We start from the raw sequence: 21,325 nt of genomic DNA, 5'->3' as shown, positions 1-21,325 counted from the left end.
TATGCCCGTATCCTGTTAATTATTGATAAATGTTTTATGATATCTGTATGGTCGCCATTGCTCCTAAACCTGATAGCCTCTGCAGTCCCGTGACAGCGAAGTTATACATCTTCTAACATGTAACAACTTTTTGTGATATTTCCTGGTATATCAAACATGCAAATATATTTTTCCATTAGAAAATTTACTAATGCATGTTATGTTACTTATGTGCTGCGTAATCGAAAACGATACCATAAACAAAGTCCTGGTAGAGGTGGTTATCATTACTTGGGTTATAGCCAAGGTAGTATATATCACATTTGAGATAGCCAAAATCACAGGTACCTGTCATCAACTAAGAAACAATAGTAGTATATTTAGTTAGCTCCTATCATTAGCCAACCATTCCAATTTCATTTCCCTTCCTCCCCAAGCTCTTATCACGATTCACTTCCCTTAGTATTCCACATACAAAATATTGACCAAAAGAACGGAGGTTTTTCGTTTTAAAGCGGACTTCTGTAACTTTTTTTTTTTTTTTTAATATCTGAAACTTGCACTCTCCCTGCATCTGCCAAACACGCCTAGGAAAATAAAGCACCATACCGGTAAGTTATGTACATTTTCTTCTAGTAAAAATTGGGTAACCTTCTTTTACATTAAAAAAAAATATCCTGATTAACGAAGTCAGACAGGCATGGTGGCGTAGCCAGACAAACATGGCGGCGTGCCATTAATTATGGACCAACCCACGGCCAAAAAACCCATAAACGGGGCATGGCCAATGGTTTTTTGTGTTAGGACTGTAAGCGCTGCCATCAAGATTTAACCATGGTCTTTAAACCAACCGACCATCTTAAGCGCCCTCCGGCGTTCGATTGTGACTTAGTCCGCACCGCCCTCCACCGCGGGCAAGCTTTGCTGACTTGGCTCACACCGGCCTCCGCCAATATTTGGTTTTGGTTTGAGAATTTTAACTCGGGGCACCTCTTGGCTCTACCAGGCCTTGAAAGGCCACTCCCATGACCCCATCCCCCTCCTCTTTATTTTCCATCTATTCCTCCATCTGAGTTTTTGACCCACCATTGCCGGATCTCCCTCGTTGTGCTAATTTTCTCGTAAAAAAAACTCTCTTCTCGCTCTATTTAAACACTTCCATTGCAAGGAGGCTCACCAAAGGGATCGAAAATGGAGGAATTACCAGCGATATCCTTCGGCGAAGAGCAAGAGTCTCTTGTGGTGAAGTCAGGGAACGTGATGAAGAAGGATGCAGCAGCAATCTCTCTGAAGTTTTTCATGAGGTATCTCCCTCTCTCTTCTCCCATCTTCTCATACTTGTATCTTATGATTGAACTGTTGGATTTCATTCCCTGAAGGTGGCCAGAAAAATTACTACTAAGTTATATCTTCTCAAAATTTAAAGGAACATTGACATCATAAAAAAATTTAGGAAATAATTGAATGATTGTATAGGTTCCTTTGCAGGGATAAAATCCAACAGATGCTTTCATTTGCGATCTTTTATTGTACTTAATCCTATCAATAATTCTCCTGCAAGTTCATAATTTTGCTGCTGAGCATTATGTGTTCATAATAGGATCTTTGAGATTGCACCATCAGCAACGCAGTTGTTCTCTTTTCTGCGCGACTCCGACGTGCCCCTGGACAAAAACCCAAAGCTTAAAAGCCATGCCATGTCGGTCTTCGTTATGGTATCTGTTCTGAACTTTATCCTCTTCCTCTTGTTGCTTGTGGTGATGGTGATGAATGGAGATGGTAGAGATCTCATTGGGTTGTCTTGCGTCATGAGATCCACTAAGAAAGGTAATGCTAGGGCGCTACCCGTTCGATAATACTAGAAGTTCCCCTATCATGTCACATGAGCCGATGGGTGTGAGGCGTGGAAAGTGCTGGGGTTCACGCAGGTTGGTTGAATCACGAGCTGCTACCCCAAGATCACGTAGCTCTCATTTTGTTGAGCCACCGTCATTAAGAAATAAGTAGGAATTCACACTGAGTTATGGAACTGGGCCAGGCCCACATTGGTTCATGGATGGCTGTTGATATGATCTGGCCCATTTGCATCCAAGTAGTAAAAACAAAAGCGTAATATCCCGGCCATCCGGTCCAGTTTGGGATGGGTTGGACTTCAAAATCCATCTAAAGGAAAACAATGAAAAAAAGAAAGGAAAGGAAGCAAAGAAGAGGAAAAGAAAAAAATGAAAGAGAGGAAGAGAAGAAGAAGAGGAAAGGAATAAAGGAAAGGGAAAGAAGAGAACCAAAGAAAAGGAAGAAGTGAGAACAAAAAAGAAAGAAAATGAGAGAAGAACAAAAAAAGGGAAGGAAAGAAGAAGAAAAAGTAAAGAAAAGAAAGAAGGCCAAAAAAAAAGGAAAAAAAAGGAAAAAAAAAAAGAAGGAATAAGAGAAGAAGGAAAGGAGCAAGAAATGATAGAAAGAAAAACAAATGAGAAAAATAAAGAAAGCAAGAAAAGAACAAAAAGAGAGAGATGGAGGGTACATAAAGAAAGAGAGAGAGAGAGAGAGAGAGAGAGAGAGAGATGGAGGGTACATAACCGGGACTTGGATGGGGAGGATATCCGGGTATCTAATTTTTGTGGAGAAACAGGATGCTTGTATTCTGCGGAATTTAAAATCTTGATAAAAAGTTTATTGATATCCTCCTAAATTGGAATCAGTGTAATACACTCGAGACCCCTTTGCAAATTTTTAAGCATCTGCCCGTATGATGTGGGTGGTATAACATATCTGGTTTGCAAGTGCTATGAAAGCACAATTCCTTAGGAAAGTTTACGTGCAACTTGTGAATCAAGAGATGAGTTTTTGACTAGCTTGATGAAACTTAAATCCAAAAGAAACAAAAAATCTCATAAGATTTTAATCGCTTTGAGTTATCTCAGGTTTCACATGAAAAAATCTTGAATTAAATCTCTAAAGAATGCCCAATGTAATTGTGAAAAACAGAAAAGTTTAACAGGCATTCTAAAGATAAGATACATTCATATTATTAACCATGTCCCAATGATAATACTAACACGATTTGTTCAATACATTGAAGGATATTAAGTTCATAAATTAAAAAAAAAAAAAATCTTATTACATGTACAAAAATTGAATATTCGATTTTCTGTAGCTCAAATATTTTTATAAAATCATGGAAATATCAGAAAAATGCATAGCCAAAAGGCTAATAAACTGATAGCTAACATTGGTACCCAAAAAACAGTAACTTAGAAATTTTTTTACCAAACGAAGTAATCTGTTCATCTGTGGTTTGCTTCCTTTTGACACGGCTTGTATTCTCTCATATCTTCACTAAATTTGCGCTTTTCTTGTTAACTCTGGGTGCAGACCTGTGAGTCAGCAGTGCAGCTGCGGAAAGCTGTAAAGTTACAGTGAGGGATACAACCATGAAGAAGCTGGGCGACACTCATTCGAAGTTTGGTCTGGTTGATGAACATTTCGAGGTACAATTAATTGGCCCGGATTTATGAACTGTTCATAAGCTATTTAAAAGTAACATAGTTAATAGAAACACTTGAACCACAGCCATCTGAAAGCCCACCAAGTTTGAATACAAAACTTAAAATGAGGGAAATGGAACGGAATCAAGCATATCCTGACCCTTAAATCACAAGTCACATGCAGAGAAATCATAAAATAAAATATTTTTAGCTTAACAATGAGACAATAAAACCCATAGTTCTGTCTTTAGGTAATTGTCGGCTGAAGCAATTAGGACAATAGACAAAATACTTTCTTTAAAGAAAATGCAAATGGGCTAGCCGACGGGCCCTTTTTTTTTTTTTTTTTAGTACAACGGCTGCTCACCCTACTCTAGTATAAGTGTAGCCAACAGAATTAGTGAGAAAATGGCACAGGGGTGGAGAAGAAACCCCCTGATGCGTTCAGAAGACCTCTCTGAAGTGCTGGGCGGCATAAGTGACAATCTAGTTTGTGGCTCTGTTTGCCTTCCGATATACATGCATAGCCTTGAAGGCGCTACACTCCCCCCGCCATTCAAACCTCTTAGGAAGCACCAAATGTGGAGAAACCAGGCTGGGCTTATTTCCATCAGGTATAGAAATATCAAATGAACTTGAAGATTTATTCACCAATTTCCTAATTGACCAGTGATTTGCACAATACGGTTCAACCATAAAATTTGGTGCATAGTCTTATTGTAAAGATAAGTAACTATATATGGTAAGACAAAATCAAGAATATATAATATGTGACAAATATTTAACAACACTTGGTATATGTAAAAATTACTTATAAGAATAATTCCCTCCAGATGAAGACCGCTGCTACGAGTGCAGCATTCCTTCCATGCATTGGCTTGTTTGAGCTTAGAGCTTCTTTGTTAATTAAGTGTAAGCTCGTACTGGTTTGCTAATGGCCATACAGGTCGTAAAGTTTGCACTGTTAGACACAATAAAGGATGCGGTTCCAGAAATGTGGTGCCCAGAAATGAAAGCTGCATGGGGGCAAGCTTATGATCATCTGGCTGCAGCTATCAAAGCAGAGATGAAGCCTCTTCCTCCCTCCTAGGGTTGAACATGCTGGCTTCTATATGTATATTTTGATGCAATGTCTTACTATGCGTTGATTTTAGATGATGGTACTCTTGTTTTGAATTGCCAAAAATTGCTCGTCATCGAGTTTTATTATGGTTCCTTTCCAGGAGAACTTGTGTGAAGTTATAATGAAAAATTAGATGTGGAGGCTAGATTGTCTTTTTTTTTTTTTTTAGTGAATTATAAAAACCTCCCTGAGATAAGATATTAATTATACTTATACCTAATAATATGAAAAACTTATACTTATCCAATACTCCAACTCATAACTTAACAGAATGTTAAGTCAAATCGTTAACTTTTAATCTAGGACCCAAATGCCACATCAAAAATAAAAATAAAAATAACCAAAATAATCTTTCAAAAACCTCCTTGACGTTTATATTTATTACACTTACACTCAATATATTGTAAAAGTCTTGCTTACACCCATTTAAATTGACAACATTAGTAAAACTATTTATTTATTGTAAAAAGTCAAAAATATCTCTTAAAAAAAACAAAGCTCCTCTTTCACCTTTCCAACTCTGAGAACTCTTCGAAGTATTACATCTTTAAGAGTCTTTTTCTCTTTAAGATTAAGTATCTAGGGTTTTTTCCCACTTCGCCAATCCACTACGAGCGTCCTTTTACAACGAACGTGCAACGACAAGCTTCATTTTTAACCAATATTCGACGAAAAGCATCCTTCTCGACTAGCCTCTGTCCTTTCTGATCATATTTTGTTTTCGCTTTTCCGCCATTATTTGCTAATTTTGAGTTCTACTTGTCAAATGTTGTGGACATGATTTTTTTAACATTGTTGCTGTAAATGAAGATTTTTGAGAGATTTAGATTGCTTTTCTCTTGGCACATGGCTCTTTCCTGATAATTCATCAAGATCAAGCTCAGACCCATGGCACCTCACGGCTGATCTCCTTCTCGGATAGATGTTATATCACTTAAGGCTACTTTGGTTATTTTTTAAATTTTTTCTGATGTGGCATTTAGGGTTTATTTAAGTTAATAGTTTGGCTAACATTCTATTAAGTTATGAATTAAAACATTGGATAAAAACAAAGCTAAGGTGGATAAGTATTGATTTTTCAAACTGTTTGATATAAGTATAATTCATTCCTAATTTTAGGGACTTTTTGTAATTTACTCATTACTCAAGAAAAATTTTAATTTTTTATATGAGGTAAACGGATTCACTAACACCGTTAATTTAATTGGGTGTAAGTAAGCTTCATAAACCAGTGGATATAAGTATAATAAACGAAAATTTTGAGAAAATTTTTGTAATTTTCTTATTTGAAAAAGTCTCTTAAAAGACCCTGTTCTTTGCTTAGCAATGAAAGCGTGGAACGCGCCACCCCCACCCACCCAACCCCAACCAAAAAAAAATACTTTCCATTGTCTACCACTACGCCATCCTTGACTTTGCTTTGGGCTCCCTTGGTACAAGGTTTATTTTAACTGCTAAAATTTATCACCAGCTATTATAAGCTGCTTCCTTCAACATTGACTTCAGTGGATCCTCACTCCATAATTTTTTTTTCCAGTCCTTAAATCAGTATTTACTCGCCAATTTGCCAGCTCAGTATTTGCAGCAGTCGAGTGCTAATTTTTTTTTGAGAAGAAAATAAGTAGAGTGTTGAACATGAAATAGAAAATCCAGTTCATAGGTTATCAAAAACAATAATCTTATAAGAATATGTTATGACTTCATGGACGCTGACTCACCAACAAATCAAATTACAACTTCCGCTGTTTTTTTAGTACTTAACATGTCATTCTTTGTTATCCCCCCGGCTGAAGAGCAGGGTGGTGAAGCCACCTGGGGGGAGCGGCGGAGGGCAGAGCTGGCCCTGATGGCGAGGAGGCAGAGATCGGGTAGGGAAAGGGGGTGGCGGGAGGAGACGGGGAGTAGAAAATAGAGCTGCCCGGGCTGTAGCTCCTCCGCTTCCGCCACCTCCTGTGGGTGGGCTCCCACCTCCAACGCTTCGCCGGCGCACAGGCAGCACCCTGGGTTCCTCGCCGCCACCAGCCCTGCCCTCACCGCCTCCTCGTACTCCTCCAAACTCCCGTCCAAGTGTATCACCTTCGCCGCCGCCGGCCGGCGGTCCCGCCGTTCCAAACTCTTCCTCTTGGATGAGGGACAGTTTCCCATGCAGTACAGGCCACAGAGCAGCGGGATGATATAATGTTCGTTTACTGCTAGAGAGAGAGAGAGAGAGAGAGAGCAAGTAGTGAGGGAAAGGTGCATGGTGGCTACTTATAAAGGGGTGAGTGAGATTTTAGGGTTTTTATGCAATGGCAAATGTAACCTTTATCTAATCTGAATTAGTGAATTCCATTTGGAATTTTCGAAAGAAAATGCCTTGATATATCCATCACTTTTCATACGGGGGCTACGGCCGTGGTAACAATTATGCTTTTGTATTTTTCTTTTCCTGATAATAAAAGAACCAAGAGTGGGAGAGAAATTGTACATCTGATGTTTCATTTTTTTTATTTAAAAGAAATAGATTTTAAATATTATTTAACGCATCAAAAAGAAAACCAGCCTACCTATGACCAGCTCAATCAAGCTTTTGCATGGTCCATGGATGTAGCTCAACTGTCCCAATGAAAAAAGATACAGGCACATAAATAAGCTTGAATTCAACGCCATATCATAAGTCAATGGTTAATTTTCCTCCAAAAAGAAATAAGTCAATGGTTAAAGTCATATGATACTCAAGTCGTATAAAGTCGTATAAGATACTCAAGTGATTCTCGTGATCCTTGTGAGTTGGCCAAAGATTTTGCTTTTCTGAGTATCGTCAAATTCATTTTCTTTCTTATAAATTATTGTAATTACCTTAAGAAATCTATATAAAAAACTTACTTCTTCAATGCTTTATCTTTTTTAAAATCCGAAAAGTATAAAATTTAGATAAAAGAAATGAAGAGAAACCAGTTACACCACCATTGAGGACGAGCAATAATGGACATCCACATTTATTCCGCCCAGGTTGCCCGGGTTCGAAACGCGCGGGCGTCGATTAAATGAGGGGACCGTATGCCCCACGCCCGGCTGGCCTGTTGGCGGTTATGCTTTCCTTCCGCTTGTACCAAGGTGGCGCTGGGGTGACGTACCCACACGTGAGGCGGTGAACCCAGTGGGGTGAGCCCACGGGTCGGGGAAGGTATGCGGAAATAGCTGCCTGAATCGAATATTCCCTGGTGGAAGGGGGGCCCAGTAATGGGGCTGCTACGCGGGTGGGCTGGTCCCTCCCCCTCCCCTCCTATCTTCTCACCAAAAAAAAATAATGGACATCCACTAGGGAATGGGAAGGGGTGTAGATAAATAATATTGTATAAAAGCAAAAAAGTGTCACTTTTCTAAAAGCAGGTGACCTCCTATTTCTAAGTAGCTTCGATGGAGTCCTCAGCTTCATGGATAGCTCGTGCCAGGAGGCGCCTTTTTTCGATAATTTTATTTTTTGCTGGCCAATGCAAATAGCGGAAACGTGGCTTCTCTGAAGCCTCTTCGTTCGATTTGGTCAATGCACTTGAACCAATAAAAGGTAAGAGGGCACGTGAAAGTAGGGGGTCGGATCCACTAAAGCCCTTGAAATAATTGGACGGCCAATCTGTTCATGCAGAAGGATTCCTCAAATCCAAGGTTGGTAGATGAACAAATGATGAGACTTAATTCCCCCCCCTAAAAAAAAGCCCAGAGCGTGGTAATGGTTTTGGCTTTTGCCTCGTCTAGGTTGGCTTCTAATCTTTAAGTAGAACCGGACCGGCCTGACCTGTTATGTTGATCAGCAATATACTTGCATCAGTCTTTAGTTTTTTTTTCACAACAAATGACCTTTTATATGAATCGTTACAACAGAAATAACTATTAACAGTATTTTTAAGTACCACTATAAAAAATATGTTATTTAGCTGCAAATCTGCAATTATATATACTAATTATAAATCATCATAGCTGATAAAGAATTTTTAGAAACAAACCATATATTCGGACGAAAAAAAAAAGCTCATAATCACCAAACCATAAATTATATTATTACTATAAAAAACTAATTTGGTTAACTTATTCATATATATTTATATTATTAAATAATTATTTGAATTACGATTCAATCTTCAGCCCATCCATCATCATCCTAAAGAAAATATCACCATTCTCATAAAACACCATCGTCATGTCTTTTTTTTCTAATATCGGCGCATGCATAAACTCTGCCCCAAAATTGTTGTACGAAACAAAATTCACGTGACCAATGATACGATGGTTTCCGTTTCGATGTCAACGTCAGCGTCTAGATCGATCCGCTGTTTGGTCCATGACTCCCCCATGAACTGCGAAACCGACGAAATGTCGCCACCGTGGATGTACGGCTGTGCGCTCTCGATCCAGTGGGTGGCACTTTTTTTTTGGTTCTTTACGAATTATACAAATTTCCAGCCCTTAATTTCTTGATCAATATAGATTGGTATATCCAAGATATCAATGGATTCAATATCAATTTATCGGTCAAGATATCCTTCTTATCAATTTACTGCCATAATAAATTATTTAATCAATTCAAAAAATATTAAAAAAAATTTACAGTGATATCCTTTCAAGTTTGTGTTATTTATATTTTGTTCTTAAAAATTTTAAAAATATCAATTAAATACCAAAACTTTAAATTTACGGCCATGCAGAGATGAATTGAAATATTGATTTATTGTAGTACCAGTCGGCCATCAAAAATATCAATATCGGGGCTCCTTCAGAGCCATGCATGTCTATCGGAAAGCTAACACAGTTGCTGACTGGGTTGCCTCCTACGTGGCGTAGCACTCTGGGAGCATTCTTTGAATGGACCAGATGGAGGTGCCCTATCCGCTTAGCTATCTTCTTTTTTTTGATTTTTTTTCGTTGTACTCATGTACGTTTGGTGTGAGGAGCTGGTGTATCAAAAAAAAAAAAAATCAATATATTAGCTTACCAAAAGAGGGGCACCACTTCATCTGATTTCCCTATGTAGAATAAAAAGTATGATTTTATCGAGTATGAACGTATTGCTCAAAAATGAGAATGAACATTAATGCTACATGCAACATCCCATAGCATCAAATATCATCACTAATTTACATAGACTACTTAAGGCCTAGTATGGTTTTGCCAATAGAATATTCAACTTGTTGTTTCTCACATCATCATCATTCATCCAATCTTTTTCTTAGGAGGGATGAGCATGACACAAGATGGTGGTTTCACTCCAAAAGTGTCTTCAATGCATGGAAAAATTTGACATGATAGTTGGTGATGGCAAGATTTTCCCAAGATTAGTGATTAAACATCATCCAAAGCTTTCCCTTTCCAGCTGGGCCTCATATATATAAGCTTCCACAAATTCGAGTCTTGTCGGCGGCCAACAGCATCCCTTTTGAAAGAAGCAGCCTAGCAATTTCAAGATCGCCGGCCGCCTTATTTTAATGAGTTGGGATTTGTTTTTGGAGATGTTCCAAATTCTTGTAGATTCCATTGAGTACATGGCCTATTCCTATTAGGGCTCGTTTGGTTCGCGGGAAAAGAAGGGGAAAAAATGTAGTCAACGGAAAAGTAATGAGATGCCTCTTGTTTGGTTGGAGTTTTCAAAGGAGAGAGAAGGGAAAGTTGAATTCCCATGGGAATATGATTCCCACATTTCGGGCTCGTTTGGTTCGCGGGAAGCATTTTCCTTCCTAGGAATATGATTCCTGGGAAACAAATTTCTAGGAAGAGGATGTCTAGGAAAGTACTTTTGGCATGTTTGGTTGACCATGGAAAAGTGACAAATTTCCAAGATGCTTATGTTTGGTTGGCCATCCACTTTCCTAGGAAAGTTATATATAATTCCTATTATGCCCTTAATAAAAATTAGGTTTTTAATGCCTCTTTAATGCTTCTTTAATGCTGAAGAGACTTTTTGGGAAAAAGTAAAAATGGAGTGATTCCCGCCTCATGGGAAAGTAACTTTCCCATGTTTCTCATGGGAAAGACTTTCCCATGAAATGTGGGAATCACATTCCCATGGGAATACAACTTTCCCTTCTCTCTCCTTTGAAAACTCCAACCAAACAAGAGGCATCTCATTACTTTCCCGTTGACCACACTTTCCCCCCTTCTTTTCCCGTGAACCAAACGAGCCCTTCATGGGAAAATCTTTCCCATGAGAAACATGGGAAAGTTACTTTCCCATGAGGCAGGAATTACTCCATTTTTACTTTTTCCCAAAAAGACCCTTCAGCATTAAAGAAGCATTAAAGAGATATTAAAAACCTAATTTTTATTAAGGGCATAATAGGAATTATACATAACTTTCCTAGGAAAGTAGATGGCCAACCAAACATAAGCACTTTGGAAATTTGTCACTTTCCCATAGTCAACCAAACATGCCAAAAGACATTAATCCATTGCTGTCTGGTTTACTTATGTGATGGAAATCCTCGTCGCGTTGCATCGAATTTGGATTGGATTAAGACCAGTCGGTCAAAAGGCACGCCAACTCAATGAAAGGTTGGTTGTTTGTTTTCTTACAGGATTTAAGGGTAGGAGAGGTCAGGTCAGGGTTTTTGGCAAGACAGTCGAGGCTGGCATTGACTAATGATTTGTCCTCATTTTAACAATGTGTAGTAATTTGACCTATTACACAAGGCTGAGGTGTGATTCAAGTACTCTCCTAGAGTATTGGAGATGCGGACAGATAACAACTGGATCTAGCTTTTTGTAGCCAGTGGCTCGTCTTCTTTCAACATGGCAACCTCAATCTGGGTCATCACAGCTTTACCCTCGAGTTCTAGTTCAGTGGAGTAACCAATGCGATGCTGAGAAATTCAAGGTACATTCGGTTCGAAATTGGAATCTGATGAATTGAAATATAGATTGGAATAGCGATATTTTCGGCACATTTGGTTGGTGATTGAAATTAGAATTGGAACGCAAAATCAATTAAACAGAAAGATACTTTCAGAAAATTAATTTTTAAAATAAACATGATGGAATAAGATTTTAATACTAGGAGAAGAGTCGGAATTGAATTTTAGAGAATTAAGGCATTTTTATTTTTCTCTGGAATGAGAATAAAACTCTCCTAACCAAACCGCTAAAGTGGAAGTCACTCATTTCCATCCTACTCCACAATCTAACTTCCAACTAAATACGTGCTAAATCTTTCGTGACTTCCATGTTAACTAAATAGAAAGTGATAGTTCTCATATGAGCTAATGTAATATGTTTTTGTGCTCAGCATAAAGGAGAGGTGCGCTCCTTATTTCCATCCTAAATATTTTTTTAAGTACTAATATTTGCATTTTGCTTATGATGGGACAAAGCATAATGCTTTTTTTTTGAATAGATAATTAAAGCATAACGTTGCAGTCATGAACTTTGAAATTCACGAACCATAGTTCCCCTCTTTGGTCAAAAGAATTGGGAAAAGAAGAAAAAATTCTTCAATCAATTCTTAGAATTTGAACATGCATGCAATTACAGCATATGACTGAAAGTTGATCAACTAGATTAGGACCACATCACAAATTGCCAAATTCCTATACTTATCTAAAGCCGAGTAGAATGTAAATCGCCATGCAAGGTCAGAGATATGTATGTAACTAATATGTGTTCTCTTCATTGGTGTGTTCATGCGCGCATAACTAGTTACTAGATAAAAGTTGCATCGAAAATTCTAGGCTAGCAATTCTAAAAAGGGGAACATGCATGCATAGGTTGGTACATATACATATATGTGGGCTATCAAATATCTTCGAGTTCTTGATTAGCACCAAAAGCAGAAGTGAAGATATCAAATTCTATACGAATGCATCTACTTTTATCATTTTCTCCTAGCATTCATGCTCAATGGCTAGTAAAGCAAGTTTATAACTGATGTAACTTTGATCTATTGTGAAAACATAGTGTTCCAAGAATAAATGGTTCGTTGGTAATGTTGTAGATTGCTAGAATGCTACAATATTGTTTGAGTTAGGGTGGAACTTAAATGTCATACTGTTGAAAAAGAAAAAGTTCCATTCTCATGCTTTTGTCAGCCATGACCTCTCTTTAGTGAGCAACCTTTACCACCCACATGAAACCATCCAAGTGAATTTTTTTCCTTGTATAGGAGTAAATGTTGTAGCGTAGCATCTAAGCAATTATCAAAAGCTTAGCAATGAAGATTCCTTTTGCACATGGATGGGAATGGTGAATTCAATCCATCCTAATCTTATATTTGAATAGTAGGTAGAGCAGAACATCCTCATTCCAGGCTTATGTTTGAGTAGTATTTTTCTTTGTTCTTCCATAAAACCAATGCATGCAAACCATTGGTAAATGGATAAATCAAGCAAATTCCAAGGCAACCTACTACTATTGGACTCTCCTAAAGCTGTATAAGTAGTTCCAACGATGGAATCGAGCATTAAGCAGTAAAATTATTCGTCTGAGGTCTCAAATAATGGAATTGAACGCGTACTCGGTTTCAGATAAACGAACTTCTAGAGATGAATAGTTTTAATAATTATCTTGTTTACATAATTAATTAACTTCCTTAATTACATTAATTTCTTTACATTCGATGTCAAAATTGACGTCCGCTAGCTGTCCCGCGGAACGATCCTGCCCTAAATTTTCCGCGTTTGTCATCATCATCTCATCTTCACCGATCGAATCCCGTCCGTCCAAACCCAGATCTCTCGATCGACGTTTGTTTCCTGATCGCCATTCAGAACTCCGGATGTAGATTTCGACGGTCTAGATCGTCCAGCCCAAGCTCGGTGCTTTTCGCACCCCAGGGGACAGAGGTTAAAAAAAGGCCAGAAGAAACCTCCACGATTTTTCTACTCTGTAATTGCACTCAGATCCGGCATAAATTTACGACCGATGCCACGCCCCCTTTTAGTAGGGTACCTCCTCTTCTCCTCCTCCGCCGCCGAAACCCTGCCGCCGACCGCCACGCCCTCCCCGGTCCCGACGTCGAACACGAGCGGCGCCGCCACCGCTCCCCGCCGGAGCCAATCCATGGCGGGCGCCGCTTTCATGAGCGCGGCGCTCGCGCGGACGGCGAGCGCGGCCAGGTCCTCCGCGTGGAGCGGGTGCCTCAGCATTGTCTTCGGGAGGAGGAAGTAGAGGTTCCCCGGCCGGAGCTCCTCATCAACGCCGATGGCAGAGACGAACCCGTCGAACTCCATGACGTCGGCATCGCAGACGAAGAACGTGGGGTCTTTCTGGAGTACGTGCGCCACCCTCACCGGCCGGTCGTACTCCCGGAGCTCGCCGCCTGGGAGGACCACCTTCGCCGTCGCCGCCGGCGCCACCGCCACCGCCTCGAACGAGCTGCAGATCCCCATCGGCCCTCAAAGGAATCCAAGGGGACGAGGTAATCGGCTATTTCCTCTGCCTCTCCTTTCGTCTCGTGAGTGCTTTGGTTTGTGGGTTTGAAGGAGGAGGGCCGATTTATATAGGGGACGCGATTTGACGATGAGCGAGGGGGGTGCCAGCCTGTAGTGAGTTGAATCCAGGGTGTACTTCGGAGAGAAGAGGTCTGCCTTTGGTGAAAATTACGGGGCTAGGACTCGGGTCATGCACTAAAATAAAAAGGCGCACGGACCGCTGGTTGGCCGCGGGAGGACGAATTTGCCCTCGAAAACGGGGCTCATACAGAGGCGCCACGTCCATAGGAGATACTGCATGTTTTTGGAAATGCGGACATTTGTCGTCGATGTATGACCTCGAAGGGGTACAAGGCTATCGTGTCTCGCTCAGGATTGGTTTTCCAGCCCTCGGATGGAAATCACGTGAGCCTGCGCACTTTGATGAAAACCATGCACTCATTGCGTACTCCATTTTAGGACCATACGTTCCATATATTTATGACGCAGCGCATCTTTTCCTGGAGCAGATTTTTTTTATAATTATTTTTATAACTACAGCTACCCACACTAATCTTACAAAAGAATACCCAAAAGGATAATAATAAAAAAAAAAACTCAGTGGTGATATGTCAACTGTCAAGTCCAGAGAATTGATAGATAGTATAGAAGACGATCTAGTCAACAGCACTATTCGCTTCTCGGTACACATACGTAGCCCGAAAAACATCATACTTTCTTACTAGCCATCGGATAGCGCCTAGAAGCGGATGTTCTATGGGGTAATTCCGCTCAACCAGAAAATAAAGATGATGCGGATTTGCTGGACCGATTTGGCTTTAGTTAAAAAAGAATCTCCTTTTCAGTCTCATTTCAGCCTTCTATAAACTAACACGATGAGATTCATCTATGCTTAGACTGCATATATAAACATCGTCATAATTCATTTACTGAGTAATTAGGGATCATGAATTTGATTCTTGAATGATATATATCAAGTATCTGGAAAATCATAGTGTAGATGGTGACGATAACCGTGTTTTTTTTTTACATTAATCTCTGGAATTTTGGACTGAGCAGATCATTCGGCAAAAAAAATAAAATTCGACGATTTAATATTTAGCCATTCGCTTCAGATTCAACGATTCCGGAACCCTTTTGGTTCCTATTTGTTTTGGGTCGGCCGTTCGCTATGAACGAACCCAACTCGTGTACCCTCTCAAGTAAAAAGCTGGAAACCGTAAGTGAGGTAAGCTCACCGAAATAAAAAGAACCCCGGCTTCCAAGGAAACGATCAGGGTACAATGGTAATTTAGGACGGAACCGAGGAAACGTGTCGAGATATATGGGTCCGGCAAGCTTCGTTGCACCGCCAGGTGATGCCACGTGGGGAGGAAACCTCGGGAAGCAGACCACAGACAAAGAGGCCTAGGGGCTAGAGGAGTGTAGGGTGGTGGAGCTCACCATCACGTGGGTTCTGGTGCTCCTCGGGTTATTTAATCCCCACCCGGTCGAGCTCACAGGGCGCTCGCCAGCGAATCATTGCGTGATAATTCCAACACCCTTCCACCAATTAAATTCCAGCGCCCCTCCATCCTATGAACCTTCCTCTCGTGCAATGTATATAATATAACCTGTTGAGATCTGCCCCTGTTTATGTCGAGCCTCTAATTATATGCGACATGGTTTCAATCAGTGGGCGTCATTAACAGGCTGGAGGAGGCCTTTACATCATTAGATGCTAATACTGAATATTAATTAAAAATTACCTCGTAATGCTACACATACCCGTTCGCATGCTCAAAATGAGGACCAAACTTTGTTTTTTGCTGCATATATGAGTTAGATTATTTATTTTGGAGTAAATTGCTCTAATGATCTAAGAAAAATCCAGTCTTAGTACACATTAGGGCGGCACATGCAAGGCACGCAATATATTTTCCTATATTAAGAATAATAGGCATCATTTATTTACACCATTGATTTGATAAAATAATATTTTAAATTTAATTTTTTATCAATTAGAGAATAAATTTTAAATTGTTCTATAACTAAAAGTGTTATTGATTTATATAGTTATTAGTGATTCTGCTGGACAATGGAATTATTTTTCATTTATTCATTTTTATTGTTATAAAAACAAAAAAGAATAGCCTTTATGGTACCGACTATTTGTAAATCAATGAATTCTAAAACTTGACGCTTCATAAAAATAAGCCGCATTATAGTTATTACAACTGATGGTGAATAACAGTTCTGATGAAGGAGCGTTAAAATAGTGTTATCTAAAGCTTCATTTGCAGTCACCTAATCGTTATCATGGGTGCAGATGAACATAGAAGCTCATAAGCTGTTCGAGCTTGATTTGGGTTCAACTCGACTCAACTCGATTATTATATAGCTCTAGTAGCTCCAATAATTTTTTGAATTGATTTGGAATAGCAAAATATTTACTTTGAAAGCTCACGAGCCTATTCAAATATATATATATATATATATATATATATATATATATATATATATATATATATATATATATTCATTAATATTATATTTTATTTATAATATTTATATTATCAAAATAATATTTTGAAATATATCATTTATATTTTTTATTTAAAACCAAGGTTTGAATTCGAGCTTCAACTTGAGCTTGAGTATGGCTTAATTAACATTCGAGTGGAGTCAACCTTGAGTATTGCTTTTTTTTTTTTATCGAGTAAAGTTTAAGCTTAGATAGTAAGACCTGATTAATTCGAATTGATTTTCGAATCTGAGTATTTTGTATCGAGTCGAGCTTAAGTTTTTTTCTAACTATGGTTCGATTGCAGCCCTAGTTGATTTTTTTTATATCTAGGGGTCTACAATGTTTGTGGTTATCTTTTGTTGGTTTTGGACTTAAAAAAAAAAAAAAAATATTGTATGCACTACATGTATGTGCGCTCGTCTTGGTGCTTGGCTCGCATGATAGATTGTCACGATGATTGGTGGCATGAACCGGCATGATGGTGTACATAATAATTTTCTCTTTGCTAGGTATTCGGATGTACGGTTGGCATTATTGGTTTGCTTGTGCTTGATGACAGGGCTCTTAAGACAGCTGGAAAGCTGCGGGTGGCGGAGGGCGAATTATGGTGCGGAAAAAACCACGTGATTTTTATGGTACGCATGAGATGCGGCCGGAGGAGTGGTCAATCATTGCCATGTTATTTCTCTACTTTTGATCTTTATCTTTAAATTCTTTAAATAAAAGTATAAAGACTGATCTCCAAGGCTGTTTGTGAGGTATGGAAGCATGATTGAGTGTCTATTTTTATGATTTTGGCACGTTTAGAGTGGAGACGTTAAACTATACGAGGCAACAGGTCGCTTACAACGAGATGAAGCCATTATCACCTAGCAAAAAAGAGTTTGATGTGTTTATTGCCATTTAGGGGCGACATCTTAATTTTTCAACTCTACGAATTTTCGATGTATCTTACAGGTACTTTCGAATGCGTTAAAACTAAGTTCGTAAAAAATTAGTGCCTCAACTATTATAGACCATTATAAAAATTAAGATAGATATCATCTCCAATATAGTTTCGGAAAAGTTATCTAACCACTACACACAATATATTACCATCTTATCAGACACTTTTATCTTAAATACAAAACCTAAATTAAAATAAATGAATAAAACAAATTCTGATACCATGTTAGTGTGGACCACATCTAGCTTAGATTAAGTTTGATCAAGTCCAATAAAGGATGCTGCAATCGCTGGCCTCCACAGGCAATAGAAAATTAAGCTCAAATAAAAATATTTTTTATTTCAAAATTATTATAAATATCGATTGACTCGGCATTTCGATTATTTAAATTATCGTATGATTAGTTTAGGGTTTACCTTTTTAACCATAGGCATTCTTTGTAGAACAGTATAGGCTAATGAAGCATAAGGATCTTATTACTTGGGCATTTATTACTTGGACTATATTCTTGATTTATTCACATACTAGAATAAATCAAAGTTTACAGAGTACGAATTCAGCACTTATAGCTTCTATAGAATCTTTTATAATTTGGATATGCTATTTTGGAGTTAATCTACTGTGAATAGATTTATATAGTTATGATTCATTTACATTAATGTCTAATGGAATAAGCTACATAAAAAATACATTAGAATATTGGCCCCGCCGATTGAAGACAACGATCATTTGTTTCTCCATTGCTTGTTGTGCAAAAAATGAAATAACTGAGTTAAAGAAAGGGGATCTTTTCAACTTTTTGTTCATCTTCAGTGCAAGGAATGGATGATTCTTCTAAGCAGTACACATCTCCTGGAGGTTTTTATTTGCTAACCAATCCATAGTTTGGTTACCTTCACAAAAAAACATGAGATGATTCTTTTAAACTGCCAAATATTCATGAGCAGAGGTAAACGTCAAGACCAGATGTGGAAGCACAGTTAACCCAGCGAATAACTATATATATTAGAATTTAGAATCACCTCCCATCTAAAGTTGAGTAACTCCATACCTAAACGCAGCTGTTCCGATCGATGCCTTCCGACGCTGCCTTTAATTAAACTTCAATAGCTGTGTGCTATGATGAGAAAATATATCTTGAATGCATCAACTTTCTGTTATAATCTCTAATCAGAAAGCTAGCACCAGCGGAAAATTCTTTCATGGACCCATCAAAATTTATCTTCAATACTCCAAGGAAAGGGGTAGCCATTGAACTGTGATGAGGGAGGAATGAGGGGATCTAAAAGACCAATGCTACCCAACTGCCTTGCTGTCATGTTAATGGGATCATTTTCAAGCCTGAAGAATTCCCTAAGTAAGCGAACAGTTTTAGTACGCAGATCATACATAGCAGTGGATTTGACTTGAAGATCCTTCATTCCTGGTAGCGTATCAACCATTGGGCCTTATCTTTGCTAGCAACCTCTCCCCTAGATGCAAATAGAGATAATTATGGGCCGAGCCTTGGGCTTAAATTATATTCATTTTCAGTCAAACCTAGGCCCGACCTCTTTAAAATTTGACATTTTTCGTGCCCAAACCCGGCTTATGATCCTCAATGGAATTTAGTGGTAAGCTAATGGAGAGAAGGAGTTTAGGAGCACTACAACAATAAAGGGTTTTGGCGACTCTATATTGCCGACGCTACAAAAAAGCGTCGGCAAATTTTTTTCTTGCAACGGTTACTGCCGACGCTTGTGGAAAGCGTCGGTAAAAAACGTTCCGCCGACGCTTCTAAGCATCGGCGTAGGAAAAAAATACGACGGCGCTTATAAGTGTCGTCGGACTTCACTCCTCCCCTCCACAAAATCCCATCGACCCCCTCCCTCCATAGCCCACAGCCCTAAGATGATGGATGTTTGGTTCTTGAGCACCAAAAGCCGACCTCCCAAAGATTTCGCGGAAGGAGGTGGGCTGCCTTCTTCTCTTTCGAACCCTCTCCTCTCCTCTCATTCGCCCTCCTCTCCGTCGCCATTCCTGGCCAGTCCCGTCCTCGCCTCTCCTTAGAGCCTCCTCTTCCCCTCCGTCTATTCCCTCTCCTCCCTCGGCTTATCCTCAGGTACGGAGCCGTACCCTCCTCTCTTCTCCTCTCTCATCTCTCTTCTTCTATAACTTGGTTTCTTTGGTGCGAAGGGGGCTTACAGAGGCCCGAAACCCCGGCGGGATTTGGTAGGCGACTGGGTTTCCAACAACGATGGGTTCGTCCGGAGCTTGCCCATCTTCATGGGCGGCCTCTCCTTGCTCGCTGTCCTCCTTAACCGCGCCTTCTCCGGCATCGCCCCCGTCACCGATGCTTCCAGGTATCTCCGTTCTCTTTTGTTCATCCCTCGTTGCTAGTATTTTGTCCTGCTGTTGATCGATCAAAGCTAGGTTTTACCAAGATTTTGCTTCGATCCAAGAAATGAGGTGCAATGGCCATCTTGGTTTATTTGAATGTGGTAATGGCTATTCTCAGAGAGAGAGATTTTTTTGGGGGGGGGGTTTTCTGTGTAAGTTTCTGATTAAGAAGGGATTTAGAAACTTATGCTATCAATTAGCTCTTTATTTGTTTATTGATTACATGCCAAATAGCTGAATTACAGCTGATATGTCTTCTTTCTATTCAAAGTATGGCAGTAGATATCCTTACCAAGAATTTTTTTTAAAATTAATTTCATGTAAAATTCTGAGTTCTGACCGTGAGCAAAGTTTTATGGATAGAATGCTGGCATCGACCCTCTTTCAATCCTCTTCCTTGAGCAAATGCATAGAAAAAATAATGGATTCAAATCTTAAGGATCGTATGCAAGGATTTGAAACTCTTTGTATGTAAGTTCTGAATTTTGTCAATCCAAAAGAATAAAAGTTCTCTTACCGTTTCCTTAATTATACTCACTCTTTTTACACCCTATCCGTCTAATTCACAAGCCATAAACTTGATTTTTCACATTAGGTATTTGCCATGGTTTCGGCCCGGTTTGGGCAGTACCGGTTTGAAACAAGTGCCATCGATACTTCAAATATTGCAGAGATCATTGAGACCTCATTAATGATATGCAATACTAGCTTTCCTCACTTAATCCTTGGGAAGTTATGGTCATCAAAAGTTACACTCGGAATACGCAAGCATGCCTGCTTGCACTACATGGGGCTTGTATTGGTTAATGTGTGATGAGAGGTGTCTCTCCACCATCGAGCCAATCAGCCACCGATATGAATAGAAGAGCAGAGGCTAGCTATAAATCCTCTTCAGGTACTACTAATTTAAAGATAATATAAATTCTTTATAGAATGGTATGAGAAAGTCCAAGGGTTATAATTAATATTTCATATACTTGTGGAGTTCAAATTCTTACTTTCTGAACTTTGATTATCTTGGATTCATTTTGCAGAACTTATGGTTGTTGATTAGGATAAAATATAGCTATTCAGCTGATGTCTGTGCATGTGGTGATACTATAGAAACTACACATCACGGAAAAAAGTGTCCTACAACACATGGATGATATCAGTAGAACCATATGAAGGATTGTCTTGAGTGGATATTTCTTGGAGATTGCCAAAAGTAGGAAATATGAGAATGGTCTATTAAAGGTCCCATGGGTCAGTTTTTACACAATTTATTAAAATTTTAGCAGTATTATCTTTGAATTTTAACGTAATGCCATCTTATTAATGATGGGCATACTTTTGAAAGTTCTCCATACCCTGGCCTGTTTACTCGGACATATATATTATTTAAAATGCTTTTCTGAGCCATTTGTTTCTTGTTTTGGTATTCTAACCACATCTGATGCTATCATGCAAGCTAATATAGTAGCATGTGAGAGCTCAGCTGGTGAATAATTCCTAGTGGTTTGATTAGTTGTGTCT

General features: G+C 39.1%; 2 protein-coding genes and 1 pseudogene across 3 annotated transcripts; 1 reads left to right on the top strand and 2 right to left on the bottom strand.

Annotated features, from left to right (window-relative positions):
- Positions 1 to 967: 967 nt before the first annotated feature.
- Positions 968 to 4,673, top strand: LOC103712314 (anaerobic nitrite reductase NSHB1-like; annotated as a pseudogene). Its single transcript, XR_016396365.1, has 4 exons — positions 968 to 1,283; positions 1,580 to 1,694; positions 3,352 to 3,467; positions 4,411 to 4,673. The product of XR_016396365.1 is annotated as an anaerobic nitrite reductase NSHB1-like (transcript).
- Positions 4,674 to 6,312: 1,639 nt separating this feature from the next.
- On the bottom strand, positions 6,313 to 6,732 carry LOC103712315 (uncharacterized). The gene has a single exon (XM_008798801.4). The coding sequence runs from the start codon at positions 6,730 to 6,732 to the stop codon at positions 6,313 to 6,315; it is 420 nt and encodes a 139-aa protein (XP_008797023.4).
- Positions 6,733 to 12,159: 5,427 nt separating this feature from the next.
- LOC103712307 (uncharacterized) lies at positions 12,160 to 14,107 on the bottom strand. Its single transcript, XM_008798794.5, has one exon. It carries the CDS (start codon positions 13,935 to 13,937, stop codon positions 13,428 to 13,430), a length of 510 nt encoding a protein of 169 aa, XP_008797016.3. The 5' UTR covers positions 13,938 to 14,107; the 3' UTR covers positions 12,160 to 13,427.
- Between the last annotated feature and the right edge of the window lie 7,218 nt (positions 14,108 to 21,325).

This window comes from Phoenix dactylifera, chromosome 9, assembly GCF_051530095.1.
Source record: "Phoenix dactylifera cultivar Ajwa chromosome 9, Ajwa_hap1_PhDact_Kaust_v1.1, whole genome shotgun sequence".
Lineage (NCBI taxonomy): Eukaryota > Viridiplantae > Streptophyta > Magnoliopsida > Arecales > Arecaceae > Phoenix > Phoenix dactylifera.
Note: the sequence above shows the minus strand (reverse complement) of the source record. Positions and strands in the feature narration are given on the sequence as shown.

Coding starts and splice junctions, on each gene's coding strand:
- LOC103712307 (XM_008798794.5), bottom strand. CDS start 13,937: ATGGGGATCTGCAGCTCGTTCGAGGCGGTGGCGGTGGCGCCGGCGGCG.
- LOC103712315 (XM_008798801.4), bottom strand. CDS start 6,732: ATGGGAAACTGTCCCTCATCCAAGAGGAAGAGTTTGGAACGGCGGGAC.